The following is a 26890-nucleotide window of genomic DNA, read 5'->3' on the forward strand; positions in this document are numbered from 1 at the left end:
GGGGGACATACGCTGGTACGTCTCCGCATGAGGGCCAGTCTCCTCCCACAACAGGCCGAATTGTGGCGGGAAAAGCGTGCCTGCGAGCGCCATCGCGGTTTCGTTCTTTCTTCCCACTGCGACGCGACTGCGTTGATTGGTGGTGCGAAACGTACGGATGGAATTATTTATCTCAGGTACAGTAAATTTGATTGATTTGAATATAAAGATGTATACTAATCACCTGAACCGAACCGTGCTCGCTCGCGTACAGGCGGAACATCTCCAAGCGAAGCGGCAAACTACGAACCACCCGAAAGGCCAACCAACGAAAAAGGCTTGTGGAATTCCCAATTTCATTTCGGTTTTGTCTCCGGCTCGCCAATCCTGCGCCATTAGGCCAGGCCGCCGCCGCCGACAAAAAGACTTGTACGGAGTGAGACGAGATAGAACACGAACTCGAACTTGTTTGTGCGCGGATGCGAAACGTACAATTCGTTCGACTTTTTCCTTCAACTGCCATCGACGCCGAGGTTTTCGGGCGCATTCGTATGCAGATCTCGATGGCTCGATTATTAATATGATATTAAATTAGTGTCCAGTGCCGCCCGGCGAGCCGTGCCGCCGTTGGAGATGAAAGCGTCCATCATTCTATTATTGATTTTGATTGTGTTTTAAACGAAACGCAAGGTGGTGCGATCGGAATGCATAATTTCAGTCAGTTTGGTTTTTGAAAACAGTATGACAAACAAAATTAACCACAGCTACACATACGCTCTAAAGAGAGAGAGAGAGAGAAAGAGAGAGAGAAAGCACAAACGACAGTATAATTCACTGGTGGATTATTGATAGGAAAAATAAAAGGATTTAATAAATCAACGATTCATTAGATATTCTCAAACGACTGCACGTGGTGTATTTGAAAAATGCACACATTGAAACGTCCATACGTCAACTGCCAATTTCTAATTGAATATTAAAACAGCTAATAAACCGCCTGATCGGCACGATGGTAGACAAACAAGTGTTGATAAGAATAAAAACTAATCTCTTACCTGGTTCTCTAATTTACACACAAACGCGCCAATTATGCATGTAATAAATAATTAATGCACTCACTCAATCGACGAGGTTGGCGTCGCTCGGCCAAAGTTACGCAGTAGAGGTGGCTCCTCCCGGATCGGTAAGGATCGGTTTGCAAACCGAACGAATGTGGAAGAGCTGTAAAACATATACAACCCCGCACTCCCGTTGAATATGTATTACCAATTAGTTTTATGGGTCCGTGGGATCGGGAGTAATTTGAGAGCGAGTGATTAGTGAATTGGAAATCAAACCTCGGGACCGCTTCTTTTTAACGACCGAGCGAGGCTGAGATGGAAATGAGTTATAAAACGGCGCGACCGAGTGAGCCGTCAAATGGGGGGGAAAGAAAAATCGTACAAATTGTTACAGAAAATGCATTCCTGCATCATTCGGATGTCATGATTTATCGCGCCTGGCCGACGGGGAGTGCAATTTCCGGTGTTCCAACCCCTCAAATGGGTCCCGGTGCAGCGAGTCGCACGAAAAAATGAACCACTTAGGCAAAGTAGGTCCATATGGGCTTGCGGGAACCTGTCGGAGTTTGCTGGCTGGCCTCGGACATGGAAAAACGTCCATTTAATACACTGTTCCGCTCGAAAACACATCACACAACCTCGGAGGCCTTCGGAGGTTGAGGCGTTCGTGGTGCATTTTTCTGACAAGTGCACCGATCAGTGCATTTCGATCGGGCAGCGCGCGGGTCCCCTCCCATGCCGGGGGGGAAGTTATGAGTTATGTGTCTGAGTGGGAAATAAAAATTCTACTACCCCTAGCGCGGTAAGTAATTGGACGAGTTGTTGAGTCGCCACCAGCGAAAACACAATCAACCTCGTCACTTCGGTTTCGTGGTGCCTCGGTTGATTCTAACACGTTTTGTCTGGCGTTTGAAATTCCACAACCGCAGCGAGGGAACACACAATGTTGAAAATGCGTCTTTGAAGCGCTTCGAAACATACAATGTTGTTGTTCATTTGTACCCCATGCTTTTCTGCGTTGTTTTTTAATACGACAAACGAATCTACGGTCACAATGAACAATTCAGTATGGGGGAAAAAACATCCTTCAGCCTCCTGAAAACCATTGCCGGCAGCTCTTTGTTGTTCAGCACGACTTCCGCAACAACTGACCGATTGCAATCGAACACCACGGGTGTACGAGGTGCACAAAATTTCACCAAACATTTTTGCGACAACCGATAACGTTTTGCTAAGGCTTCCTCGAGACCAATAAAAAAACCAACTTCAGGGTGACACAATCACCATGGAATTCGACATCCACCATCCGGTCAGCATTTTTATCAAAACCAGGGAATGTTCAAGTGCCGTAAGCAGCACTTTTCTTTTTATCTATTTGTGGCGAAAGATAGATATCACAAGCAAGAAATGAAATTGAATGCAATTAAAATTCAAACATTCTTTTTGGGCTCTCAAAAACATCAAATTAATCAAATCAAATTGTAATAATTAAATAAAAGTCCCACGGATTTTTGAGATTTTTAAAACATCAAATGAATCAAATCAAATTATAATAATTAAATAAAAGTGTCACAGATTTTTGAGATCTATTGACTGTTATTAATTGCATAGAAATATTGCAGTCCATATCATATGAAAATTATTTTCTTAAAAACAAATAATAATTATAGAAACGATCTAAAATAGAAGCATTGCTTGTTAAGGTAAAATCCTTATGAAAACTATAATAATATAAGCTTTTAATTATTGTACTCATTTTTCTCCATTTTCTAAAGGAAAGACACGTCGGATAGGTCTGGTTACCCATGAAAAATTTGGAAAAATTGTGTAATATTTAATCAACATAAATATTGCACAATGTCTTCATGCAGTAGCCTAAATTTGCTCCATCATTGCATGATGAGCCAGAAATCGGACGCCTATCAACGCAGTTCGGCCTTGGGATTAAGATAAGTGATGGTACAAAATCCAGCTGGATGGAAGCGTGTCCTAACCTGATTATAACTTCACTCTCACGCACATACATAAAATCAACTTTCAAAGCGAACGGCAGCCAACAAATTATCTCTTCCGTACAAGTACAACCACCCACCCTACCGGTTCATGAAACTACACGGGGCATCGAAACTCCTGAGGCTCGCTTTGCCAGCCAAGTTGACGACAAAATCGGTCGGACAACTTCCCTGGAGAGCGAGAAGGAAACAACAGACGAATGCCGGTAGTCAGCTTTGAACCGCCGACGACCGCCGATAAGGTTCGACGGTTCGTCAGTTGCAAGGGCCACCCACTCACATGCGAAGCTCGCTAGGCTCACCTACATGGCTATCATGGAGTGTTGACGCGTGTTTCACAACCCTTCGCAATGTCACGGCGGTCTGTGGAATTCATTGCGGCGAATTTGGGATATCTTTTTTTATAGCCTCGCGATTGGGTTGTATGAATGACATGTTCTCCAAAAGGTTTCCCCCCCTGTGCAAAGGTGGTGTTTTTGGCGAGGAAAAACCTTGGACTTTCCGTTCCGGAACAGCAGCAGAATGGTGGCTGATAAGAACTTGCTTGTTGCCCGGTGGCGGGACAGACTGTAAACAAACATAAGTGAAGGCCATCGAAGGGGTTTTCCAATAGATAATTTCTTAAAATATCACTACAAGTTAAAAAGAAAAATGTTTCAATTTGTTTTGGAACGAAGAAAGTGATGCTCTTAGCACTTTCGAGGGCCATTTTATTCCTCGATAACAAACCGTAATTCATAAGTAAACATAGTTCAACCGACGTCAAAGTGAGGTCGGTTTTACTTTTCATCGAGAATAAACCTGTTCATCGAGAATAAAGTTCGTATTTTAACACACGAAACAAAAGTACACATCTTGAGTACCAAAAATACCATTCAATGCGGGGCTGTTTCATTGCTACCCTTTCGGAGCTATCTTGCCCGCATCATCTAATCAGATCAGAGTTCCGGCAGCGCGAACCTCAAAGACAGCGTCCCACTCGGCGACACCTGCCCAGAGACTATCTCGCGAATCTTGGAAATAGGTCATCGGTCGGTACGGTGCCCGGCGAGCCGCACAGAAATAGAATTCCGTGCAATTTCCAACCCCACATTCCAGGCGGCACTGGTTATCTAGCCGTACGCGAGAAGACATGTTTGGCCGGGTGGAGAAAATACCCCGTCCCACACCGGGGCGATTTTACTTTCGAGTCGAGTATCTACCCACCCACCCCCACATAGCGCAAATGGAATCTCTGTGACGTGTTTTCGATGGCAATCGGCCGCCAGGTGCTGATTAGATAGCGCACGGCGGAGCTCGTGATCGCGACGTTGGCCAGCTGACGAAAGCAGATTCGCCCCCGGGAGCGGTTGCGCGTGATAACCGGACCGGACGCAGGTAAGAAATAGTTTTCCGATTGGTCATCGGCCCTTCCCTGGGCCTGGGCTGACTTTAGGTTGGAAGAAGGGGTTTTTCGAAATAAACGAAACCGGCACCGATAGCCGTCACGATTTGCAATTGCATTCCGTGCGACTGGGTTGATAAGGGTTTGTTTTTTATTTGTTCAGCGCATAGGACCATTCAACACCTTTACTCCTCCCTTCACAGCTGATTCGGGTAGGGAAGAAAGCAGATAATCGATCCCAGCCTGTCGTGTTCGGTGTCATGTAATGTTTCACAAAGTTAAGTGTGATGATTCAATCGATAAATGTTATTTATTTTTTAACTGTTATCGTGACAATTTTTTTGGGTGTGACGCCACGGCGCTAAACAGCGCTTCTAGGTGATTGAAATTGCAGGTACACTTGTGAAATCGATGTTGAATCATGTTTTTGTTCGTTATTTGTCGGTGGATAACGGTGAGTAACAGAAGCTGCGGGCATTATTAGTTATCAGCATAAACCGTTTTCAGCAGCGTGAAGTAGGACCATGAAGCTTGCAAGATCTACAACAGTAAAAAATAGCTATCATAAAACAACCATCAAATCATAAAACAAGCATTTGAAGTGGTTTGCATACAAAACATTGCAATGTTTTATGTATCAAACGTTGGGGTGTATTTAAAAAAATAAAATTCACTCACTCCTCTAAACGTCACCATCTGCACAGGCCAAATTTTCCAAGCAGTTACCACGATGGGTTTCTGGGCTGTGTGTAAAATCTGCAATATCGAAGTCTTAAACAACCTGCTTTCCTCGTACCACTTGCAATTGTACGTTGCATCGGCTACAGCTCCACTCTGCCGAAAGTAAAGAATTAATTAGACGAGGCTTAAAAACATTACGATACTCAGCACATACTTACCGATTGCACAATGTCCTCCCCGTACGCACACAGCATTAGCAATTCGATCAAAAAGCACAGCATAAACAAAACAAACTTTATCAGTGTATATCCGGAGACCGTCTGCAAGTAATACGGTGACAAAAAGAATTACATTTGAAAACTACAAAAAAAATATACAAAATATGCATGCAAACACTGGTCAACAATAAAAATTCAAAATTAACTGAAAACCTGTCGAATTTAACACAAACTATATTTTGGAAAGCTAAAAAACATTTGTAATAAATAAAACCTCAACAAGCTTTCAAGGTCGATCGTTTTTTAGAAATTATCTTTTCCTAGTAAATGGTATTATATACCTCTAATCAAAACGTTCGCCACATTCCAATCTAATTTTAACCCATATGATTGGAAGTGGTATCATCGAAATGTCGATGCCAGACAGCACGTGCTGTCGTATCACCCACTAGCAATCGACGTAAACCATCCCAAGAAAAGCAACAAACTGGCAACATAAGAAATAGAACGGGGGGTGAACCGGGCACGGTGAAACGCCCCTTAATGAGCGCGGAAACTCCGCAACGCTATCCCCCCGTGGTCCGATTGGAAAAATAAGCTCGCGATAAGATAAAGAGCTTCGTGCCGCTAGCGCTGGTGTGCGTAAATATTTGAGAGTTCGCACGTGCTAAGATTACATCAACGTAGATTCGATCCCGATGGTGGGAGAATATCTTGTCGGTGTGGTATCAACCCGATGGTTCACGTTAGATCATGTTTGCTTGAGTTCCTCAATGAATGATTGGAAAGTTCCCATTAATCAATGAGCTGATTTCATCGAATTTTTAAGGTCCATTTTGGGCCCAAATTTAAGAAACTACTTCAACACTCACCGTTATCATAAACGCCTGTATGCAAATAATAATCGAGCTGCCGAGTAAGTTAAGAAACAGCACAACGCCGAACACATCCTGTAAGAACGCACTGCAACTGAAATCGAGAAAAGGAACATCATGTAGATTGTCAACCTAACTCGAACGCGATATTCGTTTACCCGATAAGATCCTGATGCTGAACGATCGCGTCTTGCAGCCGTCTCTCGTTCGCGGCTCTTGCTTCCTCACACTCATCGGCAACATTTTCGATGTTCAGTTTTAGAATACGAAAGTGCAAGCACAGGTGAGCAGCCAAAATGCAAAATAAACAATCGAAAGCCTCCGAGATGGAGTGAACGAATAAAGTTAAAGTTAACAGAAAGACTGTGCTGGACCCGATCACGTGTCATTCGTTAAGGGCACCTTACCATATGGATGATGATGCCGTTAAACCCAATAATCACGTAGAGCGGATAGCTAAACCAGAAGTACTGTGTCCCCGCGAACACATCGAACGGCCACCAGATGTTGAAGGCCAGCTGGCGGACCCAGGAGCCACTGTGCAGCCAGTGGTAGAGCATTTCCGCTATCGGCAGCATAGTGAAGGCGATTCCCATCACGACGTTTGCCAGTGCCGTGACGGAGGTAACCCTAATGGCCGGTCGCATGGTTTCTTCGCACACTGTCCAGTTCTCGTTGCTTATGATCTAGAAGCAGCAACAGCATAGGCAAATAATATATGTTGAAAACAATACAATAACACTGCAATCCTATATCCGAGATTTCTACAATTAAAAGTAGATTTGGTCTTACACATAAACAAATACATAAGCATGTGAATTCAAACATACAAGCTGTTTAAAATGCATTCCCAACGAATCACCTCAAAAAGCTACCAGTGTTTTGAACGGGGTGTAAATAACCGTACAAAATTGCATCACTTTTCAAAAATTTTCTGCAAAATTCAGTATTTTCTGCTTGCATCTCTTCTGTCGCTCCATTTATCCATAGACATTTTGTTTTTTTTTTAGTATTCACACGCACCACTTGTTTCAAGCGGGTTTCGCAAAGATAGAGCCGTTACAATGAGGCATTACGTAACGTTTCTAGATTTCGCATTTGTATTTTCGCGATAACTATTTCATGTAAATCTCACTTTAAAAGAAACTCTGAAATCTAAACCCACTTCCACAACTCACCGCCTTTTTCCACTTGGTGCGGAAAAGCTGCACCAACTCTGCGATCGTATTTCGCCGCACGGCCAGCAGAATCATCTTAAGTACACCGATAAGGCAGTAACCGATGCAGGGCGTCTGGAAGGTTACCTCCAGGAAGTTCACCTCGGAACCCTGGAGCATCTGCACAAGATAGATCACCTCACCGAGTGTCGTGTAAACGAGCAGTAGAAACGAACCAATGAAGCCAACATTGCTCCTCAGCAGCGCCATGGCCGTGTCAGGATAAGGCTCCCCACACGGCGGAATGCCCATCATGCGCAGCATAATGTTTGTGTTTTTCAGGGTGTCCTCGAAGGAGCCAGGTCCGATGGCCATGGAAATGATTGGATTGGGGCTTGGAAATGGTTGAATTGTTTTAAGCGCTCCGCTTAGCGGGAGCCAATTGCCCACTGGTTCATCAAGTCCAGGTTGGACATTATTTACAAAAGAAAAAACGGAATGACCTTGAAGGACAATTCAAACGTATTGTTTATTTACTCTATTTCTAGGCTCGTTTGTTGTGGCATAGACGGCTCCACTATTAACCCTAATGCCTACTGCAACCAGAAAGATTACAAATGGTTAAGAGCAGCATTACTGGATAAGTCTTTCATATTGTGTGAAAATTAACAATGTGCGTCGACACCACAAGTAAGTTTATTGTAAGTCATGTAAAATCAAACGCTTAAAACGCGTTTTTACGATAAAAGGTCACAATTTATAGTATACTATAGAATTAAAACACGATGGGATATTTTTAATATTTCAAATAAAGCTATAATATACTTAACATTCATTTTTCAAACAGGTTTTTGCTTATGAGAAACAGTTTTTTAACATTCTTTCGCCCATTCGTAATAACCCATCCGCGCGTAGGAATATTTTCCAGCAAGCTTAAACTTCAAGGAACGTAGACATTAGGGTTAACGGTGCTTACAGAACGACCAATAGATGATAACGTATTGGTTTGATTGCTTAGAACGGAGGTTTTATTATGAATTTTTTAAAAGCATATTTGACAAACCGGTGTAACATGAAGTTTGCATACAATATGGAATCAAACCATAAAGGATAAATTCAAATGAAGTTGAGGCTACCGTAGAGAACCTTTATAGACCAAAGCATATACTCCAAGCGTGTAATTTCATTCAATTCAATTTAATTGCTAACTTGAGAACTCTTTGAAATATGAAAATGATTGATTTACTTTTTCCTAACCTCTGTCGACAGTTGTTTTCTGTCAGATGAGTTATTCATGAATAGTACACTGTACCTTCTATTCTATTGCTTCCATTGCATGCTAATTTTTAGCTTAAGGATGTTTTTACTTTTAGTCGCAAACTGCCCTGTGGAGCAGAAGTTCCATTCTGTACCGGCTCTTGCCCTCCAAGCTCGTATCGGTGTTAAACTACTTGTTTGCCGAGCACCGATGACGCCATTGAGAGGCTTAATTTATCGCTAATGTGTGCAGAGGCCGTGGCCGGGCCGTGACGTGCGCTAAGTGAGCGTTGCAATTCGATGCAATTGCCGTTTGTGCAATATGCGTAAACCTAAACAGCGCCGGAAAAATACCATCGATGGAGTGCAGCATTCAACCGCCCGGGTACCAACCGATTAATCATGCTGGTTGAAGTTTTCAAAATTTTCGCGTGGGATACAACCCGACCCGACCGCAAGGTCTCTCGATGTACTCAGGTGCTTGTACTCTTACGACGCGTAGCAAATCTAAACAAAAAGAATACCGGAGTGCATCGAAAAGGTGTAATACTGCTAGTGTTAGCTTAACGAGCGGCTCTTTACACCGTTACCTTCCGCGTGCTCATTCCATCCGATGGGTTAGATTATTTATGAGAATAATTACAACCTGTCCGGGGCGGTTCGGTTTGTGTGTGGTATGTGCGTTTGTGTCGGGGTTTTCCCAACACGCATGGATTCGTTTCGTCCTCCCGTGCGCCGAAGATTGACCGAAATAAGGAGGAAGGAATCTTGTCGCACTAAAATAATGCACTAAATCACAGTCGGCCAGATTGGCCGGCACGTTTCGTGGCCACACTCACACACTTATAAACGCAGATCAGTGTTGTGAAAATACCTTTGGCTCTGTTGACGTAGTTTGCGGCGGTGCTATAGGACTGTTTTTTTCTAGTACAGCATTCGTTTAAAACAAACACAAAACGAAAGAAAAGTACCCTCCCTTAAACCGAATGTTAGTCCCCAGGGCGACAACTATGATTTGTGAAACGCAAGTGTGTCGCAGGGCCAATAAATCATCTCCTCAGCGCTAGATCCGGTTACTACCCGAACAGACATGCAGACACTTTCCCTCCGTTCTCTTTCACCTTGATGGCAGCGCACCCTCACTTTCACGGAGCATCACCAATTTTAGTTCTTGAATCACGCTGCTAATCGCGAACCGATATTACTCGAAGATCGACCACTTTCCCCACTTGACGACGCAAGTGGTGCTGGTGATCGAGCAACAGAAACGGATCCCCTTTGACCCCGCCTGGTGGTTGCAGTAAACCACGATCGGAAGATTTATTAATCTCGGATGCTCCTGCGAAAGTGATTTCGATTGGCACTCCTCTAAACTTTATTTTTATACATTTTTGCAACCTGTGAAAATACCATCGGCGTGCCTAGTGGATGTGATTTTTTACATTGATAAAAAAAAAACGATAGGAAGCCAATGGCTTCCTAAATATCATGCACTGTGCTTTATGACCGTAATGTAATTGATACCGGGCTGTTATCGGGCGTGTGTCTCTGACGCATTTGAGGGACATTTAAATATAGACGCAGCTATCACTTCTATTCGGGTTTTCTAAGCAGACAAAATTAATATTTGCACACGCAGCCGCTGGCTAGACAGATACGTACACAAGCCAAGCAAACACGATTCCGTTTCCCCTTTGGAAGATTTGATGGTGGATTATTACACAGCAGAAACATTGCGAGCAATAGGGATGAAATTGAACTGGGCATAATATTTCTCGCGCTTATTTTTTCTAAATTTTGTAAGACAGCGTCTAATTACAATTCGTTTTGGGCACATATAAACGCAAATGAAAGACAACTATTTCAAACACAATCGTTTTTATTTGTTTCTTCTTCCATCCGCAAAACAATGGGTGAATGTAGCAAGCAACTCTTGTTCCTTCACGTTCTGATCGAGAATTAAAAAAAAAAAAACTAGCGGAAGCAACGGTTTGATCTAAAATTGGGGCTAGAATCGCTACTCCCTTCGGTGTTGGTGTGGTCAGTGGAGATTTTAGCACGTGTTGAATACTCACGTACTCTCGAAACACTATCCAACGACACCTCCATTCGATATCATCTACATGAAGTGATTGCAAAATCAATCCCGGATGCATCTAATGAATATACGCATCTATCTATGCTGCCAGGTCGTGACTATCAACCAACTCGGAGATCAAATAAAAACGTGTGTTGCTCTCCACTAGCCCGACAAGAAGCACATTCAATCCACAATTCACTGCCGATTCTAGGTCATATGATACGATTGCAACGAACTTAGTCCAGGAGTGAAACCGCCGTAGGATTCTGAGTGAATTGCGGGAGTTGTCGCGTGTTCAGGATGAAGTTTACCAAATGCACGAAATTAAACATATTCTACGTATCAAAGCAGAGAGTCAACTTCTCTACTTACAATCAGTCTTACATGTATTATCGAATGTTCTTCTAGTTTAAAACATAATTGACAAATTTGTTTAAACAAGTATCCTCATTAAATTAGCCCGAATTTCGGAAAAACGCATTTTGTATAGATACAATAGCATTTCCAGATCAATTTACGGAGTAACGGTGCGTTTGAAACGCCGCAAGGTATGCAACCGTATCTACATCAAGTATAACTGTTAGGGGGTTACCTACCCAGATGAATAGGCGGGTTGCAGGAAATCTGTATTTCTAAACGTTATAATTTCGTTCGTTAGCGAAAGGGAGAAACGAAGGAGGGAGAGAGGGAGATCTGAAATCCTCGAATTTTCAGCACCATGATTTCCTTTTTCAATTTTTTTTAAAGTTCGAACGAAAACCTTTTTTGTTGTCAGTTGAAAATAAACTATCTTGATTAAGAAGTACTACAAATCCAAAATGTGGATCATTATTATTTGCACAAAGTTTAATTTTATTTGTCGGTTTTTGTCTTATAAATGTATTTATTGTTCCATCCTATGTACTTAAGCTTCAGCACAAGCTTGAAAGCTCCCGCTTTTGAAAAAGCTTACAGTAGCATAAGCTACATGCAATTGCAAGTGCAACATTGAGGTCCTTACGATTTATAAATGAACAGTTACACAGTGATATTATTTTGTAAATTAATAGTAATGAACCAACTTTACACGCGGATAGTTAGAGCTAGTTTAATTTGTTCATATCCTATGCCCCAGAGTAACCAACAAACTGCACATATCGCGCGAAAGTAGAGTAGTTAAAGATGGCAAAAGGGTAAATTAAATGGACAGCCGTTACTTCACGTTGGAATGGAATGAGTGATGGTGGCAAGTGGAGTAAAAGGAGGGTTAGGGCTCAGCGCCTCAACATTATCAGTTGACAATCAAGCAACCCCAGTTGGGGCAAATTTCTTAATCCTTGTTGTTATCAGGCAAGCGACGAGCTCTGAATGTTTAGTAACATCACGGTCGTTTAAGAAGAGGAAAAAACTCGTATAAAAAAATAAGAGACGGTTTGGAATATTGAGAACACGAAAACAAGAGATTCGATAATCATAAAGGTAAGGTGATTTTTCATAATAATAGAGAGGATTGCGATTGAAATAAAGAAAAGCAGGGAAGGTTGTTTCTTATTTTCAATAGATGACAAATAATATGTTGTATCCTTTTGGTTAGATGGATGGTACAAGCTTATAAATGAAGCTTAATATTCAGAAAATCTTTGATTTTCTTTTGTTACTCGATAATATTGATAAGATAACATACATTGGAAAGAGCTCAAATTGGTAGATTAAGTAATTGGCCACAAGATGAGTTAAATAACGTCCTTATAGTTGAATGATTCACAATGTAAGTTAAAATATACTGTATTTAATCGATTTTTACAGCACATCTTTACTTGCTTCTTTCCATCATAATACCAAGTTAATAATGTATGTTCATCGACCAAAATATTAACTGTAGAAGGCCTAAGCCGGTATCCCCTGTAGACGTAAAGTAAGAGTTACTTTCCTAAACAATAAGCAGAGACACAGTTTAGTACAGTTTTGCAAGACATTTCCTTTATTTGACATCAGATAGCGAAGAGTAAACCAATCTTTCACCAACAATCAAAATGAACAATGGAAAACTCTTCGGCCGAAAACCGTCGGGCCACCAAATGCCTGATGAAAGGAAAATTATCCGCTTTGCCGTCCAATTCCGATTGGCTCCTCATCCCGCTGCAACCGCTGCCATCCGATGGCCAATCCTCGAATCTCACTCGAATATCACTTTGTTCCGTTCCCGGTGGGGAAAAACTCTCACAACTTTTGACCATCCGTAATCCTCACAACTCGATCACACGCTTTCCAATCACTCACTCGTCGTTTTTATCCTCCTTTGGGGAAAAGGATTACAGATGATGGTAAGCATACGCGTCGTGATAGGCCAGAGCCGGTGCGGCGTAGGCGTAGGCAGCCGGGGCAGCATAGTACGTCGTCTTGGCCACCGGGGTCGAGACGAGCGTCTGCTTGACGGCCGGTGCGTAGATCGGCTCGGTGATCTTGGCCGAGTTGTGCACGACGGTCGAGCTCTGGTGCGAGACGGCTGTCGGGATGGTCTTGACCAGGCTGCCAACGTGCGCCACCGTCGGTTCCTCGATGATGCTCTTCTGGTAGTAGATCTCCGGTTTCGCGATGTAAGCGGCGGGCGCGTACGAGTACGTGAGGGCACCGGGACGGGCGGCAACGACGGCCAGAACTGCGGACAACACCACCTGATGGGCCAAAATAAATCCCAATCAAAACACTTTCTCTGCCAGGACAGGAATTTTAAAACTTACCAACTTCAGCATTTTGAATGGTTTTTTAATAGATTGTTGAAGTTTCTACGAGAGAAGAAGGTCTGTGTTGCTGATCAGCTGAATTCTGACTATGCTTCCCCTGGTGACCCTCGGTGGCTTTTATAGTACCGGGTTCTAGAGCGAATAGACGAGTGCCAGGAAACGCTCTACCACCAGGAAAAAAGCTCGTACTAAAGGAAGCAACCACTGGTGCGGGAAAAAGAAGGGAAGAAAAGACAAGCGAACAAGCAGTAACCGCATTGCCAACGAAAGAAAAAGTGGGGATCGGGGCAAAAGAAACTCATAACTGCAATGCGGCAGCAAGCGACGAGCCCTCCGAAGTGAAAAACCCGTCCCGAAAGGGGGCAAGTGACCAGATCTCCACCAAGTGCATGTTAATGTGCGTGAGTATGTGTGTGTATGTGGGATTCAATCTAAGTACTGTCCATCATGATCTTGTTCGTGCCACTCGTTGACCATCTTGTGGGAGGAGGCCCCAAGAGCCCCAACAGCAAGAAAACCGCGTGAAGGCGTGGGATATCGAAGGGTTCTGCTACTAGCTGCAGCAATCGGGCAATCACATCGTGGCGATCTATATTTTTAGCGCATGTACTGTATCCGCAATCCATGCAGGCATACCGAGGGGGACGACCGACCAGCGTACATGTGTTAACACACCGTGGTAGGAATTACCCACAGGAGTACAGAGAACTCATTTACATCAACCCTCCTGCGCTGCGGTGCAGTTTGCTTTCATTCTTGTGTCGCCGAAATGGTATCCCAGGCTGGGGAACGTTAGCGAAACACCCACGTCCACTCGAAAATGTTACTAACAGTACCTCGGTTTTAAGCAAAACCAAAACATAAACCAGGAAAACACTGAGTAAATAGGAAAACTCAACGCTGGCATTGCACGCGGACTGCATCCTTCTCCTGCCGCGGGTGCATTGTACTGCATGGTCACCTATGCCGCTTTCGTCATTCCAACAGTCAAACGAACCGGTCACGATTCCGGGCAACCCGGGCATCGATCGGGACGGTCGTTGCGCAGCCAGCTTTTTTATTATTTTTAGTGTCAATTTTTCGTTTATAATTATGCTGCCGGGCCGTTTGTCGCAACATGACGCACCGTCCGCTGGACAGCGGTTGCAAGAAAGTGCATTCGGGTGCAATGGATATATGTTTATCGATCGCTTGCACAATACGATACTATTGTAAGACCAACGAGTATTTTCGTATGTGTTTATGTCTATTTATTGCACTGAAATGTTTCACAAGAATCGCAAAAAGGATTAGCAACTTATCATGGAAGGTAATACGCTGCGGGGCAAAGTATGCTCTTGCTTTGTTGCATTACTCTTAATTTTCTCTTATTTTTTCGTTTTGGTTAACCAGTTTAGAGAACGTTTTCTTGCGTTTACAGCCGGGCTTCTTACTTTTTTTCTTTTCCTGTGGTTAGGTCTTTTGGTTTCACTTTTTACACAACCTCATCAGCGCCATGCTGTGTTGAATATTTCATCCTCCCAATTCCCATTTGCACTCCGAGCGCTTCTAAGGCTGCATAAGAAAGGACATTATGTATTGGTTTGATTTGCAAACAAAACTAGAAAAAAAAACTTGAACTGGATGCGCTCGTTTTTCCGTAAAAATGTTTCTGCTCTTGTTATTGAACACGGCTTCGCAAGGGTGGATTTTGCGCCCCTCCTTGTGGTACATTCCGCTTCCTTCTTTGGCAGCAAAAATCACATCCCGCGTTCTCTCGCACGCACTCAGAACATAAATCCAGTTTAACCGGATCCTGCGTGGAAGAACTCCCGGGAAAGGTGACGACGTTATTATACCACAGCAAAGGGCGTGCATTCCGAGCGAAAAACAAAGAACTTACGCACAGGCAGCTGATGAGGTTGATCAAGATAAGAAGAATCATGTTTATTTAAGAAGAGCACCTTGATGCTGTACTTAGTATAGAGTTGTCTGATAGACTTATTAGAACTTTTGTATTTTTGTATTTATAAGTTGGTATTCTCGTTCAGGTTGATTTTTGGTAAACAACAGTTGTATTATAGAAAAAAAATAAATAACATTTAATTATAATTAATTACTCCACTATTGTAGTGTAAAATGTAGCTGTATATTTAATAATTTATATCCAAGAAATTAGAGCGTTTATCTTTTTCCTGTTACCGTAATCGTCATCTTCTCAATATAGCTTTCACATTTTGTCCTCCAAATACCACACAATAACATCTTCGAACTCTCTTTCTCTGAACTGCTTCTTATGCTTTTACAGTTTGTGAAGCACTTACAATGACTCGAATCCATGCACTTCCTCTTCCATTCTAACGGTCGTTTTGCGATCACGTCCCCGATCACGAAGGCACGGCTTGCACGAGCGCGATTGAATTGAGTTGTGAATGAACCGGGTCCAAAATGCTTTGGCACGCGATTGCACAAATGAATGAAATGACTCGACTCAACTCCAACCGTGGCGAGCGTAGTGGAAAGAAAGGCAGGGCAGAAGGTCGCCTGAAGGGTTTTGATGAATGTGTTTTCAGCAGTTTTAGGTTCCTAGACCCCGGAGGTGGAATCCCGATTTGTCACACCACCGAGGAGAAGTCTTAATCTCTCAGCCGGTTACAATGAGCATAGTGTAGCATTGTTTCCCTTCGTGGTGTTTGTCCACGCGAGCATGTGTTTACCGGAATGATTCATTTTTCCTTTAACAAACAATGAGTCTACCGATCGAGTAAAATGAATTGTCTACTGGCGCAAATCTGGCGTAACGGCACGTGACAGTTGTCACGTCGGACCAGTTGCCACCGAAAGCAACCGAATTACCTAACACGGTTGGATGGACACAGCCGTCTTTTCTCTTTGACCATGTGTATGGTAGCCACAAGCGAGGACAGCAAGATGGAGATGCCAGGTTGGTTAACAGATGGCCTAACTAACGAAGATGGATTGTTATGATCGAGATAACTAAGAAGTCTCCACTTAATCATCCCACTAGGTGTTTGTTCTGTAAATCATGATGACAAATCATGATCCATGTGGGGGTTATAGGTGAGAAGTAGAAAGAAAGGACAGAGCTTTATATTCAAAATACATTAAGAGTTCATTAACAACTAGATTTGCGACATCACATGAAAGTACTGTAAGTGATATGGGGCTAATTATCACCAATATAAAATATATTATCTTTCAAGATCCTCCGAATTAATTTATTTATTTGAAACAATATAGTTTTGCTGAAGCTGAACTTAAAAATACTGCAACGAAAAGAAGGAACTTCGAATTTCCATATGTATTTTGCAGGGCGTAGGGCTATTACATTGATTTTAATAACGCACCGTTCTCGGGCGTCAAAGCGTAACCTTCTTATACTGGTACGGTTTTGATGGAGCTCACCCGTCAAGTGGTTTCCTACTACCGGGAGTCAGAAAACTGTTGGACCAGTTTCCAAGCACGCAGTCGCCACAGCGCCTTCCATGCTCCGTAATTAATGCCCATCGATCGGGCGCCCAAAGAGCGGAACGATTAAGTTAATTTATATTACCACCGATCGATTTACACACACGCTTTCACATGACTACGCACTTGCTACAGGGTGACACAGGGAGACAAGGAAAAGCGTCATGTGACGTTCTCAGTTTTAGCTGGTCAATTTGTAGTTGGATAGCAGCTCCTAGGTAAGACTGAAATCCTTGAATTCAAAAGTGATTTTGGGAATCGATAAAATAAACTGTCCGTATGTTTGGCAACGATTAAACTTTCGGCTTGTAGTTCTTATTTTTATATTAGTCTAGCAAACTAATATATAAGATTTGGAGGTGCCCATGGCGCAGCGGTAGCGTGAGGAAACATCACGCCACAGATGTGGGATCAAATCTCGAGTCCGGAACCCTTCGGTATTACGAACAGCTGACCACCGATCTATAATATACCGTTTTTCGATCAATAAAAACTCTATTCGGAGAGAGGCCTTGTCCCTCTAGCGGATGACGTGTCACATGCAAAAAAATAAATGTAAGATTTAAGAATACGACGAACGGAAAATTGCAAAAATTTAATTAAATAAAGATTTAGAATGATAAGTCATTATAATCTGGAATACCCTGTACTTGCCATGCAGACATCACGTTTGACATAGCCCTTTTCCTATGTTCTCAGTGAGATTAAGGCTGTGAATGGCAGTGCCGTGGCAGTGTTTATGCCATCCGAACGGAGCGGATTGCAAAAGATCGTCGTACTGTATATACGCGGTACGCGCTGAAGGAAATATCCAATCAGAGCAAGCCACTTTTTTCCCATCCGTTCCGATGCCCGCGACCCGGCGGTAGAAATCTCTTACATTTTGCAGCCTTACGGGAGCAATTTCATGCGATCGGCCAGGGATCCACAAGCCAGCCGGATGGATTATGAAGCCATACGATCGGTAACTACCGGTAGCCGTAAATAAATCGGCCCTCCATTCTTGGAGGTACCTCTCACCGCCAAAGTCCCCGAACGCGATGACAGCGAAATTACCTTCCTTGTGTCCAATATAAATCATAATCAATTTCGGGCTTGGGCTCCAGAACTCAACCTGAAGCGTGGGACGTGTTATTATGTGGTTTTTCTCACTCGAGAGAACAGAACCATGATCCACGGTCCAAGTGTTGCCTGACCTATCGGCACCTACACATGAGACCTACGTTGTGTTGTACTACATTTGTTTCTTTTTCCATTTTATAAGTTCTTTTCTCGCCATAAACAAAGGCCGTTCGCGCCATCACAGCTCACCGCTTAAGCCACAATCGTCCGACTCGGTTTCTTGTCCGAGGGCCGGCATATTGTCATTACGTAACGACGGATAAGATGGCGTACATGATCGTGTTGTGAGGGCCAACAGCTGTACGTCAAATGCCGGGAACGATTTAGGACACTTTTCGAAAGGATCATTTTATTGCCTTCTCACTTTTAAGATCTATTCCGCACCACATTCTTCTGCAGCACCTCAAGGAAATGTACTTTTTCGGTAACGCAGGTTCAAACCAACTCATGCTATTCGTTTATTTATCACCCGTCAACAAAGCCATGTATCACCAGGGTAAGATTTATCCTATCCAATTAAAATTGTGTCACGTTAATCAGGAGGTTTGAATTGTGGTGCAGTTCATAAGGTTTTTGGTTTCATTTGCGCTTGGCAAGTAAAAACAAACAAGTAAAAGTAGAGTGGTGCTTTCGTTAATAATCCTAAGCAACTTGCTGCTGTTGTTAAGTCTTAAACTACCAAATAAAATTTCTTTATTTTTCATCTTTATACAATTGTGTTGCATATTATTGCATCCACTTATGTTCTTTTTAATATATTTTTCCATAAATAATACTGCATCCACTTATATTCTGTTTAATATATTTACGCATAAATAAGGGTCCGCGCCAGCCGAGCGGTAGCGCCGGTTAGAAAATCGGCCCATGAGCACCGGGGCTCACCACCTCGACGGCGTGGGTTCGAATCCCAACCGAGACCGGATCCTCCCCTGTACGAGAGGACTGACTATCGACGTACAACAGGGAAACAAGTCTCGTAAGCCCTTAACGGGCAGGCATGACCCCTTAAGAGGGCGTTACGCCAAGAAGAAGAAGAAGAAGAAGACTCATAAATACAACTACGGATCAAAGATTCATGAAAACGTGATAGCATAATTCACTTGCGTCAAGTCAAGTTCAATGGCATTTAATATCGAACGGCAAATCTGTCCTACTACTAATCACCATCAATAGCACATACAGATAGTATCAAAGTAAAACATTCCTGCAAAAAGAGCGCGACGAGAAGCCGATCGTAAAATAAAGTTGTTTATACGCAATCAAGCAACGCCAACTTAAACCCCAACGGGCAAGCGGCTCCATTGCTCCGATTTCCTTATCGTAACATGCTATTTTCATCGCCAGACGCCAACGCCCTGTGATCTTGCAACCGATCATAGACAACTCGGTCTCACGACCAAGGTCGTTAGCAGCTTATGGGGTGGATTTGGTTGAGAGTTGCGCAGAGGAAAACTCTACTGAATTACAATGTACACATTTATAGATTTGTATAGTTAGACATCGGTCGCCACCGAAAGGGTAAGCAAACCACCGAACGCTTCGTAAGGCAAAGTGCCAACTCATTGGCCTCGAGCCTAACAATTAGTGTCTTTAGGGGCACACGCCATAAACACGCCACGAGCGTCATCGCTGCCGAGGCTCGTTAAAACTCATGCCAAACGAAAACGAAAGTCACGACAATGTGGCGCGACCGTGGTTCGAATGTAGCAATCTGCAACTCAATCTCCGCCTTCGGCTTATGGCGGTGCCGAGGGACGGAACGAGGACAGTTCAAGCCACCAGGGTCAAGTTCAATACTGCGCGCACGGCGCACCGGTGCAGCGGGAACCGAGCCGGTAGATTGAATTATGCACACGAACGGCGAACCGGATTGGATCACACCGTTGAACGCGGATAAAGTGAACCAGTTTCCATGATGGAATAGGGCTTGATTTCTTTTTACTCTTTCCACCGGTTTTCGTAAGGCAATCTCTCGCTCGACGAACACAAACCTTAACGACGCGTCGTACTCCAAGTAGCTCCATCTAGTGGAACACCAGCGCAAGTTGCTTCGAGTAAGTGGATGATTACTTAAATAGTACCAGGCGCCATTTTAGTTTGCCCATTCGCCTACAAGTAGGCAAAACGAAACTCGACTTTGGCGGTTACCTCTTGCACCTAAACGTGAGCCGCTTAAGTTGAACACCTCAATCTGTCGGTGGAGATTCCTATTCGCTTCGAGACATTTGAGATGGACTACGACTTTCCATGCCGCGCTTGACAGCATGCTCCATTTGTCGGTGTCAGTCGGGATGAAAAGAGGGTTTAGCTTCTGGGTAGACAGTTGACGAGGGTCGTGAAGATTTACCACGAGTTACAACCTTGTAACACCTCGCTCTGAAGCCTCTAGCTACAAATCGGACAAGTCAATCGAGACTTGCCCAGTTGCAGTTCGAGCTTCGAGAAAGAAAAGATTATCTTTCGGGGCGTTTCATAATAAATTTGATTATGCGATAATAAAAAAAAAACTATGCCTAAAGCAAACTGTGTGCAATGACAACACGCAGCCCATTTCATAACACTAAACATTCACTCAGAGCAATCATGAAATTGTCCTTTAGGTATATCATATGCAATCAGAATCAAACGTACCTGTTCAGTGTCCGTGTGTCATTTAGATTGCAACCATTGCGAACATTCAATCGGCACCGGAACCGCCATCGAGCGGAAATCCATTACCGCTGGAATGCTTCGCTAGTCCCCGGCTGTGTATAATTTGCTCGCGCAGAACACATTCACACAGCGTCAGATTCTATTGCCTGCGAAGTGGAGGTATTTTATAGATTTTTCTCATTCACTTGAGCAATTTCCTTGCAGATTCAATCGTCCGATGCTGGGCGGTGCTGGTTGGAAGATTTCAACTACCATTTTATGCCCCGTCACTGCCTTTTTTCATCACGCGCCATTTGATTGCATTATTTCGATTTCAATATTGACGGTTGAGCCGTGATCTTGTAGGTCACAGGATACTAAACTATTAGCATCGCCAATTGTGGGTAATTTTGTGTGTTTAGTATCCGAACCTTTTATTAAGTATAACCCTTTAATTTGCGAAAAGCTTATTAAAAAGTTGTTTGTTACTAGAGCAATTCTGGAGTTTTTCTTTGTTTTTTCAAAAAGTTTATAATTTTGGGAGATTTTTATATTTTGTAGAAACACGTTTTCCTTTTTCTGGACATAAATAATTCTGGATTAATCATAACACAAAAATATTATTAACTTTTTCTTCTCCAACATCTGCTAACGATGGTACAATGCATGGAACAGGTATGTTGATTGTCAAATCTTCAATGTATGATAACCGACAATTAATTCTAATTACTCCCTAAAGAAAACATTGACCCTTCGAATGAACCAATACAAACTTCCGAGCGGAAAATTACCATTCACCGCCGCGGCAAAGATCTGCTAGTGCCGATAAGCTTTGGGACTTTTTTCGGGAAACTAACAAATGCAAATAAGTATGCGTTAACGAATGATTAATCTACAAATTGTTTCGTTTTCCTCTCGCCTCGCCCCGGAAAAAAAAAGCACGGCTTGCAGAACCGTTTTCCCACCGTTCCATTGCCCTATGCCGCGGGTGGGGAAGGTGTCAGCTAGTGATACCGATCGCTTATGATCGCTTCTTTCGCGGCACGCTGCATACGGCCCCAGCATAAGCACGTAGCATTGAAAAGCAACGGCTTACGGTGGCGCCGTAAATGCAGATAGCTGCATGAGGCTGGATACAATCGGGGTTTTGTTTGTTCGTTTTGTTAGTCGCATGTTTGGACGGTGTTGTTTTGCCTCTTTCAAGGACGCGTGATCCATCCCTCCCTCGGTCGACCTGGGCTGTCCATGTGCAGACGGAAAACGGCATCCACGAGTCTATTCTGCTGTGGAAGGCATTGCCATTGAAAGTTCCCGTTATGTTGGTTTGCAAAAAACGAACAAAACTGAACATATCTAAAGCCACAACAACTTCCCCTGTAAGTATTCGATAGAGCTATTGGTATGGCGCTTAGACCCGTGTGACGATTAAGGTGTTTTTCGTTTTATGGTACAGTGGATCGAGTTTTGGTCCCTTCTCTTCTTCATCCGCTCGCGTCCGTTATAAATCTGAACCACCGATCCGAGCGCACTGAAGAAGCGTAAATATTTATAACACTTCGTCATGCGTCGAGGGCAACCGATTACCGGTGGGATTTAACATATAGACATACTGCGGCGAGTTATTCCGGGCACGTCTGCAAGTGGTGCATTTTTAATCACGAGTGAATCTGTTGCCATCGATTGGCCATCGGTGAGTAAAAGACCGAAAAGGAAAACGATGTTCGCTTCACTTTCGCTTCCATCGAGTTCGCGCTCCCACGTGGACGTAATCGTATCACGAGGGGAGCTACAACAAACAAAAAACAGCTGAATGAAAACCCCGGTCGCCTGCAAAAATATCCTTTTAAAATGGCACACATAGCCTTTAGCTGCTGCACTAATCCTACTGGCGAAAGCGAAATAAAACTCGCTACCGAACACCGACACCGATAACGGGCGACCGATTTATTTATGCGTTTCGAAACGGTTTCGGAAAAGTTACGAGTTCGATTGGTTCCACGCACCCTAACGCGCGTCCCCTGCTCGTGCATTTCCTTCCAATTGATTTGGCTTTTCGATACCGGACCGTTTGCGTACGTGGTTGCACCATTGAGAAGCGAACCCAGCGTATGTTCAGTGCATGTGCAAGAAAGAGTGAGCTTTGGCGTTTTGATTCGCACGACCATTTGTTGAATTGGATAGGAACAATTTTGCCACCAGAATGAATTTTCAGGCCCAACGAAAGGCATTTCTGCAATAGAGTTTGGGAAGCTTCTTGCAAAAAGCTTAATATCCTTTCTTATGAGGATTTACTTCCAAGAAGAACATATACAGCATATTACAAGAAGAAAACCAGAGCCGTAGGATTTAATTGAAACTAAGTGGTCGAATCGATATCGATCTTCAAACACATGTTGTGAAATAGTTTCTCGGTGGAAAGACCAAACATCCAACAAAAAAAGTCGACAGGAGGAAAAAAGGGCAAGCCCGATATAGGTTAGTTAAGCTGTACGGCACGCGAACCGAACGCCTGTGATTGAACGCGAATGATTTGCTCGCTTTCGTTCGTTCTACAATGTTGCGCACTCTGGATGAAGGGTGGCCACGTGCAATCAATTTGGAGCTCGAAAAGTTTGAGTCTTAGGGCCGGCTGCAGCTAATGATCTACCGCGTTTGATAGCTAAAAGAAAAACCTGGCTCCACCTTTCATAACGCTTTCGGTTTGGGGATGTCAATCGCTCGTGAAAGAGGTTGTAAAGCGATCATGCTTGGCCCCGTAACCGCATTATTGTAACCAGAGTTGTCCGAGCCGAAAGCATTGTCATCCAATAAAATGAAACGCCTCGCTTCATTCAGCTAGTTTAGTTATCTAGCGTGAGGATGAGTGAAACCAATCAAACGGATCGTAGCATCGGTGCATAAACTTACATATTGGGTTGCTGTAAAAACGCTTCAAGATAAATGTGATTTAATTAAAAATATTTTTACCTTGAGTTCTCCAGTCCATACAAAGAAATTTCGGGGCCATACGAAATGAATAATTTTAGAAAAATCAGTAATTTTAAAAGAAACTACTTGCACGAAACGTTGAAACAATAAATATATAAGCAGTTAGACGCAAGAGGCGGAAGGTTGGTAAGTAATGAAATGCCTTATTTGAGTAAAATGATGTTGGTAATATTTATTATTTTTTCTTTAGTTGTCCGGCTGTGAGCCTAACTAATGACTTAAAGTGGTAATCTTATACATATATTCCTCAGTTAAGATGCCAAACTAAAACCCAGGACCTGACGTAACTGAAATACATACAGACATGTGGAAATCAAAGGAAGACCCTAGCTTATTACATATATGCAACCTAACATTGGATAAGTGGATCGCTACTGCCAAATTCATTCACTCTATAAGGTATCCTGACTAGTGCTCCATCTCTTAAGCTTCTGCGTTGAGCCGCAAGTTCGATAATCTCAAGGAAGCAGAGACCATCTACTTCACCATTGAGTAACTTATAGATAAACAGACACGTTCTTCTGGTACCAGTTTACAAAAAAGGAACGCATCGGTGAGACCAGCAAAATTGGTTCGTCTGAAGTTGTAGACGCGTAACGTGGAAGTATGAACTAATAAATATCTATTATTTGATAAAACAAGCCCAACACCTCAATTAACATTGATCTTAGTTAAAATTGAAATTTTAAAGAAATGCGACGACGTGAGTTTTTCAACAACCCAATGTGACGCGATGATCCCGTCCTGAGTTGGCTCGTCGATCAATAACCAGGCGTCGATCATCGTAATCATGCCATCATCCGGTGGCTGACCGGCTCGACGCACACAAGACTCGTCAGTGGATCTCGGCATGGGACCGCAGATTGCGCCAGTGTCTCGTCATGCGATGCCGGTCGGCAGCTCGGTGCAAGCGAAGAAGTTGTCAACCATACGAAGGGGTTGGCGATGTATTAGGAAATGCGCCCGTGCGTAGCTGCGCCGACGACGTGGGGCTCGGGGGACGATCAATTAAATTAGAGCCACCCCGAGTATGAGCTACAGGAGAGGAGCCTACATGCCGCAGCATGCCGTAAAGGTTTTTAAAAAAAGCAAGAAAGCAAGAGTTCGACGCACCAAGACAATAATTAAAACCAGCCCCGCGAGTTGAACACCGACGTAGAAGGGCTGCGCCTCGATCGGGTCGGTTTCAATCAGGCTTCGTTCCTCCCTCCTCCACCCCGGAGGTTCAATGATTTTCTTAGAATTCTTACCCAAACCACCCGCTCGGGGCGGTGCAGCGAATGTCGGTCACCAAAAACTTTACACAACACACGCACAGATGGCGCACCGGGCTGTGTGTTTATGGCGGCATCGGTGGCGTGTCGGTTGCATAATCGATTCTTAAAATGTCCACCGCCCTTGCGCAGTGTGGGCAAAAAGGGCGGTCGGTGTAGGGTTTCTTTTTCATTCCGTCCCCACCAAGGAGATGACATTTCGAACCAGTCACGGACGGAAAAGGTTACGAGAACAGAATCGTGGTGAGAAAATCGCACCGACAGCCCGTTAGATGGTGCAACGGTAGTGTGAGTCCTAGAATAAGACTTTTTCCACCCTTGATGTGCTCCTGTTGCGGAAGAGAGGGTGAAGTAAGCCGATCGAAAAGAAGGGAACCCAATTGAGGTATATTTTTTGTAGTATTTTTATTCCGTAATAAATACAGTGAATTTACATCGTATGTACACAGTTGCTGTTGGACTCAGTTTGTTCAGTTTGTTTGATGGTTTGACGTTTGATTTGTTCGCCGTTTGTTTGCCGAGAGTGTTTTGGCTGAAGTGTGGCAAATCTCGCCCGGCTTCCGCTAGGGACGCGGAAGTGTGCGGATCGAAATCGCCCGCTGCAACGGAATGTTGATGTTTGTTTCTAACCCTAATTGGCAAGAGCACGGGGTTTGAGTTTTGTGCGGGTTGGAGGGAAGGGATGCGACGATGATGGAAGCTAGCTAGCACCGGGCAGGGATTATCACTGCTGGATCACCCGTGGCGGTCTGGCGAGTCCCGGCACGTCCTCCTTAGTGGTAGTATCCGTGAGCGTAGGCCGGAGCGGCGTAGGCCGGGGCGGCGTAGGCCAGAGGGGCGTGGTGGGCGTAGGCCGGGGCGGCGTAAGCGACCGGGGCGTGCGACACGACGGCCGGGGCGGCGTAGGCAACCGGGGCCTTCACGGAGACCTACGGGGGAAGACAAAGAAGTGTGTTTTATTAAAACATTTTTCAAAAGACTTCAACATCAAGCGACGAACCCTTCCATAGGGAACTTTGATGAATAGAATGAAAATTCGCATTCGGGATATTTGGGGATACCCGATTCTTACCTTGTAGGTGTTGGCGTAGCTGGTGGCAACCGGGGCGACGGCCTTAACGAGCGGAGCGTGAGCGTAGGCCGGGGCGGCGTAGGCAACCGGGGCAGCGACGGTCTTCACAACCGGGGCGGAGTAAGCGAGCGGGGCGTGGTAGGCGGCGGCCAGCGGGGCATGGGCGTATGCACCGTGGGCGTATGCCGCTCCGTGAGCGTAGGCCGGGGCGGAGTAGGCCAGCGGGGCACCGAGGTATCCGGCCGAGACGGCGGCGAAGAACAGGGGCAGAACAGCCTGAGGGAGAGGAGATGGACAAAAACCAGGACACCGAGGGCGCATTAGCACGGAAACATCACAGGACACAAGATCGAACCCACTCGCTCACACACACACACACACACATACACACTTTTTCTCACTATCACTAGCACTAAAAGGATGTGTACACTTGTGTGTGCGTGTTTGGAGGAGGGTTTTAATGAAAACTATATTTTTCTGAACTTACGAGCTTGAACATTTTGAGTGTTTGGGGTTTGTGGGTTTGTTGGTGCGAAAAACGCGAAAAGTTGAGCAAGAGGCTTTGTAAGAAGCTTTGTTACACTTTGAAGCGTGAAGCTGGAATGCTTTTCTGGCTGCCGATCCGGACTATTTATAGTAGGAAAAATCGACCATTCACCCGGGTAGCGCCGAAAGCAAAAGTCAGAACCGAACGTAGACGACGCCGACGACGCACCGACGGCCACATCAAGAACCGCCGTGTTGCCCTCTCTCGCTTCCACCGCCGGTTCTCACCTATCAAAGTGTTCCTCGGCTTCGACTGTATGTTTTCGATTGTTGTGTTTACCCCGATCCGATCGCAACAGCGTCCCTCCGCCAGCCGGAGCGGATCAATTCTTGCCGAAGGGATTGTCTCCGACATTGCGGCG

At 44.1% G+C, this 26890-nt stretch overlaps 3 protein-coding genes across 3 annotated transcripts; all 3 read right to left on the reverse strand.

The window, feature by feature from the left end:
- Positions 1–4916: 4916 nt before the first annotated feature.
- On the reverse strand, positions 4917–7742 carry LOC131264846 (odorant receptor 4-like). Its single transcript, XM_058267113.1, has 7 exons — positions 7389–7742; positions 6618–6896; positions 6369–6529; positions 6208–6304; positions 5336–5437; positions 5115–5270; positions 4917–4976 (listed from the first exon to the last, which is right to left on the reverse strand). The coding sequence occupies exons 1-7, from the start codon at positions 7740–7742 to the stop codon at positions 4917–4919; spliced, it is 1209 nt and encodes a 402-aa protein (XP_058123096.1).
- A 5253-nt stretch (positions 7743–12995) lies between these two features.
- Positions 12996–13436, reverse strand: LOC131263890 (cuticle protein-like). The gene is made up of 2 exons (XM_058266168.1): positions 13425–13436; positions 12996–13358 (listed from the first exon to the last, which is right to left on the reverse strand). Exons 1-2 carry the CDS (start codon positions 13434–13436, stop codon positions 12996–12998), a joined length of 375 nt encoding a protein of 124 aa, XP_058122151.1.
- Positions 13437–25683: 12247 nt separating this feature from the next.
- LOC131263886 (cuticle protein 16.5-like) lies at positions 25684–26481 on the reverse strand. Its single transcript, XM_058266165.1, has 3 exons — positions 26470–26481; positions 25983–26258; positions 25684–25839 (listed from the first exon to the last, which is right to left on the reverse strand). Exons 1-3 carry the CDS (start codon positions 26479–26481, stop codon positions 25684–25686), a joined length of 444 nt encoding a protein of 147 aa, XP_058122148.1.
- Positions 26482–26890: the final 409 nt, after the last annotated feature.

The sequence above is a fragment of the Anopheles coustani genome, chromosome 2, assembly GCF_943734705.1.
Source record: "Anopheles coustani chromosome 2, idAnoCousDA_361_x.2, whole genome shotgun sequence".
Taxonomy (NCBI): domain Eukaryota; kingdom Metazoa; phylum Arthropoda; class Insecta; order Diptera; family Culicidae; genus Anopheles; species Anopheles coustani.